The 7,612-nt window shown below is 44.9% G+C and overlaps 1 protein-coding gene across 1 annotated transcript in view; it reads right to left on the minus strand.

Moving 5' to 3' along the window:
• Positions 1-5,189, minus strand: part of ST8SIA4 (ST8 alpha-N-acetyl-neuraminide alpha-2,8-sialyltransferase 4) — a 97,742-nt gene extending 92,553 nt beyond the window's left edge. The window contains 2 exon segments of the mRNA XM_002815763.4: positions 4,687-4,970; positions 4,972-5,189. Of these exon segments, the coding sequence (XP_002815809.3) occupies positions 4,687-4,970; positions 4,972-5,085 (398 nt within the window). The 5' untranslated portion in view covers positions 5,086-5,189.
• Positions 5,190-7,612: the final 2,423 nt, after the last annotated feature.

Below are 7,612 nucleotides of genomic sequence, written 5' to 3' on the forward strand. Positions count from 1 at the left end.
CACCACCAATAAACTTTCATAGGAGAAATAAAAATATGGATGGGCTTGCACTCTTTAAAATGTGTGGAAGAGCTGGGTATGGTTGGCAGTGCCTACTCAGGATTACTTGATCCTAGGAGTTAGAGACCAGCCTGGGTAACATCACAAGTCCTTGTCTCTAAAAACTAAATAGTTAATTAAATAAACAATCTATAGATGATTGCTTCATTGACATGGAAATACAGTATATTTTTACATGGCAGAATGTTTGATATGATGTTTTCAGTTGTACCAAGCCTTTTCAGAATATCCAAGATTTAAAAAGTTTAAATCAGTGTTCTATGAATAAAATGCTACCATTTTACTCTGCTGTTTGAATTGCTTTCATTGAGCTGGTGATAAGCCAAATTTCAGACTTTTATCACTGGAAAGAATTTTGAATGAAAATATCTACAGCTAGTCACACTTTTTATAGTCAGTGTGGGAGAAGGTCAAACTTAGTACAATCTGAAGCTCTAGAGTAAATTTCTCTGTATAAAGTTAAATGGGTCCCATGGGATGTTTCACTCATGACCTTGGTAGCATTCTGTCTCAGAAAAGGCTCTTCCTTCCCATGAATGCGAAGCTTGAAGGATGTTGCCACCCCTCTACTTATCTCTCATTCCAGATCAGACATGACTTTTGAACAGCTGCACTGAAAACATTTATTGCATAGGATCATCTACAAGAAGATTCAATATGTACTTTCAAAAGGAAAATAGCGAAACACATCAACGAAATCACTCCACATAAATCAATATAATACAAAGGATCCCTGCTTATTTGGAGCAAAGAAAAATTCACTAAGATGATCATCTATGTGATACCAGTGGCAGGAATTAATCATTTTTTAGGTAACCTAGTGTCTGCACTTATTTCCAGGTTTCACCACAATTTATTAGTTTTGCAGTACGTAAGACATATGATTAATTTCACTTCATGGTATTAGGTCTCAAAAGCCCCGTATTCCACCCTACTGAAACTCTTCATGACTTGGCTCTTGAATATATTTGTTCCCTTTTAACTAGGTTAAACTTCCTCTTTAATATAAAAATTTAAATAAAGAACTTGCATGAAACTAAGCCTGAACACACACAGCAGGCCATTTTGTATTTTCATTACCTAAGTGTCAAACAACTAAAAATAAAGATGACAGGTTCTACCTTAATTTATTGCTTATGAGTTTTAGTAGAATTGTGAAATGTGAAATGTGAAGTAAAGTGCAAATTCTAGATTTCTGCACTCACGAGGTTGTGTTTCATCCTAGAACAAACTGGGACTAACTTTGCTGTCAATGGTAATACTCTAAGTAAAAATATTTATTTCCACTTTCAATTTTATCATAGGTTTTAGAACTAATATTGTTGATTATTTAGTAATACAACCTAAAGTACATAGTCAAATTATAAGAGAGATCTTTGGATAATAAGAAAAGTAAGTTAGTCTCATTTGTAGTCAACCAGAAAAATAGTGTGTAGCAAGATTTAAGGACTAACAAAACAAATATTTATATGACATTAAAGTTTATGTTACACTTTCAAATATATTATCTCATTAAATGAGGATGCTTACATATTTTACCTGTGGGAGCCTTACATTAACACATTTCCAATTATACCCAAAAGTGCACAAAGAGCTAGTTAAATCATAAGCCGACTGTGAGGTCTACTAAGAAAGTAAAGTTAGTCAAGAACACACCACTTAATGCCTTCACTGCTCTTCGACTTAAACTTTATTAACTAATAGGCTTTCATGGAAGGAAATATGAATTTTAGATGTTCAATAATCATTACTTGACCTATGCTGGAACAATTCCTTATGTATTTAAAAAAACATGCCACAGGTATTCTTTTGGAGATATGAGAATGTGGATGGTTGGTGAGAAGGTTCTATTTTTCCGTCTGCGTGGTATGACTGCTCAATATTGTGGCATACTGTAAGAGTAACTATAGATGGGACCTCCAGTTGGGGGGCAAGGGTCGAAGGGATAAAGGAACTGCCTTGTATTACAAAATTGGTAGCAGAAAAGCTAAATATGAATCTGCGGTGGTGATGCAAGATTCAAGGACTATGGAAGGCCCTTCTTTGAAACTGCTGCCAAGCCACAAGACTCGCAGTGCCCCCCAAAGGCCAGAGACTGCCTTGGTTACCTCACTTGAGTACTGGACCGGGATCTGGAGCCGAACCTCCATTCCAGTTTACTCAAAACTCAAAACTGGCCTCTCCAGGTGGCTTGGGTAGAAAGAGAGTCAATGAGATGATTAGATGATTTTATGAGTCAACTCCACCAGAAGCGCTATTTGGGAGTTGAAACGAAATAACGAGCTCGGGTCACAAGCTTTTCCACTGAACCTTTCATCCTGGGGAAAAAGGAAAGTGCTCAGGGAGCCTAGCTGCCCTCGCATTGTTCCTGGCAGCTCCAACTCTTTCCACAGTCTTGGTCTCTCAGGAAGAGCCAAGGCAGTCAGGACGCTACAGGGCAGGGGTGTAAGCGCGATGTTCGCGGCCAGCCTCTGCCTTGCCCCACTGTAATTGCGGGTTTTAATTAAGAAGGAGGAGCCAGTTGCCGACTGAGCTTTGAAAGTGACTTTGGGTGGGGGTGGGGGGGAGGAAGGAGGGGAGGGACGAAAGGAGCCTGAGTCCTGCAATAAAGCCTTCCCCCTATCTTCTCACTCATTCTTTCCCCCTCGCCGCCGGCGCTCTGGGAGCAGGGGATAGCCCCGGTGCGCGCCTCTCTTCCTGTTTGGTTTACTCAAGCGCCTGCCCCAACGCCTTCTCAGCCAAGCTGGGAGGAAACTGCTTCAGCTTGAAAAGGTTGCGGGCAAAAGCCCAGCCCGGCTAGCTCAACCGCCGCGCCCGTGCCCGCCTCCTCTTCCTTAACGCCTAGGGCTGCGCCCACCAGCCGGCAACGTCCAGGAAAGGGCCACAGGAGAAATGACACCCGTGCAATGCGGAGTGTCCCGGCTCCACTTCCCCCGCAGGGACTCGAGGCGCGCTCCTTTTCCTGACCACGGTTTAGGGAGGCTCGGAGATGGACACCTCGGCAGTATCTGGCGACCCTCTCCTCACTCGCTCCGCCCACTCCTGCTCTCCAGGGTCCGAGCCAAGGGCCCGAACCCTCGGAGTCCTAGTGAGCCTTGGCCGCTTTGTCTGGGATCAGGCTTATCCTCCTAGCCCACGGCCCGGGAGGGAACAAAGAGCCTCGACCCTCACGCTCTAGCCTCTGCCTCTCATCGGAGCCCCACGCGCCCATTCATCACCTTTCTAAAGACCCCTTTGTCTGCCTGGCAAGCACAGGTCTGCAAGGGATGCCCACGCCCCTGCCCAAAGTCCTGCTTTTCTAACAATTGTGCTAGACTGGATTTTCAAGCCACCCAGTCTTGTGTAAACGACCTCATACCGGTCTTTTTTACCCCCTCAGAATAGACCATGCATAGATTCGTTGATGCATGACTACCATTCCAGCCCATTCCTTGCTAGCTTTTTCATTCTCTTCCAGTCCCCTTTGACTGTGCTACTGTTATCCTGGTTTTCTACAGAATAGCAAGTCCTTCTGTAAGGATCAACCTGCATCTTGCTCACTTAAATGCTTATTACCTAGGGAGCAGGAATATTAAGAAATGGAGTGCAGGAAGTTTAAGAGCATGTGTGTGTGTTAGCAGTCCCATCTCTCTCTCTCACACACACACACACATACACACACACGCAAGGGCTGTTTTCTTTGTTTTAATCAATGTCAGAGAAAAATATAAACTGGGCAGGCATCTCTGCTGGTGTGTAGTTTCTGATAGAGGACGCCTCCAAACCGGAACAGGGAGGATTTCCGAAACAGGACTTTGAATAGAGTTGACAATCAGGTTCACATCCTCAGAAAAAGGCTTCCAAGCTATGTCAGCAACACAAAGTTGCACCACCTCCTGGGTAAACTTCAAAGACACAGAGGCCAGCGGGTGGAAGGAAGTGTGATATTTAGAGAACTTAGTGGGGCGGGGGAGAGTCTGAACTCATCTAGACAAACTAAAAAAAAATAGCAGAAATATAGTCTGTGTGAAGCTACAGTACCCAGTTTCTTTCTAAAACTGTAACCATGACGCCCATGCGTTTTACCCGTAGAAGAACAAATAAGGAAGTATCCTTAGTGGTACTGGAGTTTCTAATTCAAATTATAATACATTAATCTATCCAACGTCAAATAGAAAAAAAAAAGTAGAGAAACAGAGTATACCTATTTCCTGCTTTCTAAGCTTTAACGTCAGCCCTTCGAGAAACCATCTATCTCCAGTATCTCCTTAGGTGATAGGACATTGAAAACATGCAACCGTTTGGTGAATAAAGACATTTCTCTTGAGTTCTGCCCACATATTAAAAGGACAAGGGCACACGTTCTTTGTTGACACTTCTGCAGTGACTTCTCCTTTGGCGAGAGAGCACCCAGGGCCAACACAACTGTCACCACAACCACACAGAGCAAGTTGAACTCATACTGGGAACAGCTTAGAGAAGCACGCACATCTCAACAACAGCCTTTGTTATTTAATTTATGACACTAACCACGCGCAAGCTCAAACAAACACACATGCTATCCTAACCATCACTCTACCCTCTATATTCACATTTCATTTATGCCTTGACTTTTTGTCATATCCTGAAATGAAGCTTTGCATTTACCCGATGAGTTGCGTCTCCTGGTGCTCCTCAGTTCTTGCTATTTCTTTTGTCTTATAAAAGATCAGGAGCAGACTTATTGTGCAGATCGTCCACCTCTTCCTAATGGAGCGCATCTTGGGTGCCCGGGAAAGTCCTGGTTGCCCCAGCTCCCGCACCTTCTCTTGATATAAAGGCTCCGTTTTGGGGAGATAGTCGCGGGGGTGAAATCTGTAAAATGCGAGGAGAGCTTGGAGCCGGGATCCCAGGATCAGATCGCTGGGGTCTTCTGTGGCCGAGCTCCCTCTGGTCCTCGAGCGCTGCCCAGCGACCTCTCGCCCTGTTCGCGCCAGCTCTGCCAGGGTCGTTCTGCGCCGCCTCCCTGGGGCTCAGGTTTCTTTTCAGATGAGACACCTTGTGCATTGGAGGTGGCGGCAGCTTCTGCAGCTGGGTTCGGGGGCGTCACTGGCCCTTCCCCCTTGCTAGGAGATAAACGCTGCGCAAAGCCAATCACCGGGCTGAGGGGGCGGAGGCTGCTTGGAGAGTAACGTCCCCGGCTCTGACTGCTCTGTGCCAGGAGAGGAAGCTCACAGTGCTACGCGCCTGCGAGCTCGCGCACATACACATATACATACATACACACATACATACATATGCACAGACACGTACACGCAGAATCACACACACTCTCCTGGGACATCAAAGCATCAGCTCTCTGGACCTGGGAGCTCCAAGATAGTCTATCCGCATCTAGGTGAGAGGGCACCTCCCCTGGGGACAGATTACAAAAGCGTCCCGCCCGAGGAATGCTTCAGGTAGAGCTAGGGGTGGATTGCAAGAGGAGTACCTTCTTTTAATCGCTTTTGCTAAACACACACCCTCACACGCAAAAACACGCCGTCCAAGGTGGAGTGAAACGGGGTGCCGGGGTGGGGACGGCGGTGGGGACGGCGGTGGAAGGAAGAAGGCTTTTATTACTCAATCTGGAAAGTGCAAAGACACACATGAACCTGTTAGCCGATCGGCCCACTCTGCATGGGTGGTGGACGACGACCCTGGCTCAGGATCCTGCAGGAAACAAGTGATGGTAGAGGTGTCATTAGGAACTTTATGGATATTTATGCGCCTCCCTTTCATTGCCATTTGGAAACTCCTCACGCAGAAGTCAAGGAAACTCCAATCCCACTTAAACTTCATTGCGGAGAAACAGGGTTCTGAAAAAAAAGCAGCTACCGTGGACCTCTCTTTTAAACGCAAGTACACCCACACACATTCGGATACCCAGGAAGGAAGGAAAGAAAGAAAGGAAAGGGAGGGGAGGAGGGAAGAGCAAAGTCCTCTCCAAAAGTCTCAATTATATATATAGCCTCTGATTGTCACCTATCCTCCGTCCCACCATTTTTCGTACTTGTATTGGGTGGCAGGGACACTTTTCAAGAGTTCTGTGTTCGAATGTTCACTCTGAGTACCTCTCCACCATCCTCCGGTCCTTGCCCTCATTGGGAGAGATGCTTGCTATTCTGCTAGTACCATGCTTTGGTTCCGGTCTTTACTGTGGGCTGGTAGGTCGGGAGGCACCTCTAGCATGAGACAGTGTCTGGAAGCCAGGATTTCCCTCATCTATATGCGCCCGTCCCCCAGCTCCCTGGTCGCCAGAGTTTCTCTCCAGTTGAATTCCTTGTTCCTTTAGTTTGAACAGTAGCTTCAGCGGTTTTTCATGCTCAGAAATGATGAGGCCCAAGTCCAATCTTCCCTCCTGCCGGAAGTAAGAAGGGGAATTCTGAGTTGCTTGTCGCCTGACAGCTTAAAATAGCAACGAAAACAGCCAGCATCTTTGCTTAAAAACCCGAGGTTCCCGCCAGTGTTTACCATACTTCCTCTAGAGTTTAGGAAGTTAAGAACTTCTGAGATCTTGAATTTCCTCTTTGCAGCACAGCGAACGGGGTCGGGTATAAAAATACTCCAAGGAGCAAGTAATTACGAACATTTATTGACACTACAAGTGGCCCACAGGGAGCCTTTCGAGTTTATTGATGTCTAGGCAAATCCAGCCTGCATTAATGCATTTCTGTTAGATTGACTTCTGTTAGACTCACTTTTCTTCTGGCAAAAACTGCCAGAATAAAACAGCTTCTTATTTAAGTTAAAAGGGATCCGGTGCTGAGGGCAGGGGTCGGGTGGGATAGGGATGCATGGTTAGGATGCTAAATTCTCAAGGATAGACTTTGATTTTTAAACAGTAGACAACTATATTTTAGATTATAGGTAAAACATCACTCTCTGTCAGGGATAGAGTAATATGCATCATTTCGTTAAACTCATTATTTCTTAAGCAGTTGTTATGGGGCAGGCAATGTGTGAGGGGATGGAAACACAAAGATGAATAAAACGTAGCATCTAGTCAGACACAAATCCTACTCACTCAAAGGGGGACATCTTTTTAAAATAATAATTTACAGTATGGCAACATGAATCAGAAACATCATTTAAAATATATATGGTATCTGAGTAAGCTCCTGGGTTGAAGCAGATGGAGTGTTTAAGCTTTTTGAAGCCCGGAAGATGAGTTTCCCGGTGAAGGGGACACACAGACTCCTGTTTTCAAAGCTGACAAGGGAGTAAGCCAAGCAGAGGGAGGATAGAACATTGCAAGTAGAAAAAGGAGTATGCGCAACTCCAGAGGGGAATAAAACGCTGGTGCTTTGGGGCAACTTTGAAGTGGCTCAGTACTGTTAGAAGGGAAAGTGGTAAGAGAGAGTGCTGGTCCAAAAGTTTCGGTGTACTCATAATATTCTATGGCTCCAGAGTGTGGAACTGTCTTCTGTAATGAGAAAGCCACAAGAAAATCTTCAAGAGAAAAGTGAGTATAATTTATATTAAGCTTTAAATTACATTAGGGGAAACTACTTACCTAGCCCAAACAGGAAAACAAACAAACAAACAAACAAAA

Source organism: Pongo abelii, chromosome 4 (genome assembly GCF_028885655.2).
Source record: "Pongo abelii isolate AG06213 chromosome 4, NHGRI_mPonAbe1-v2.0_pri, whole genome shotgun sequence".
Taxonomy (NCBI): Eukaryota; Metazoa; Chordata; class Mammalia; order Primates; family Hominidae; genus Pongo; species Pongo abelii.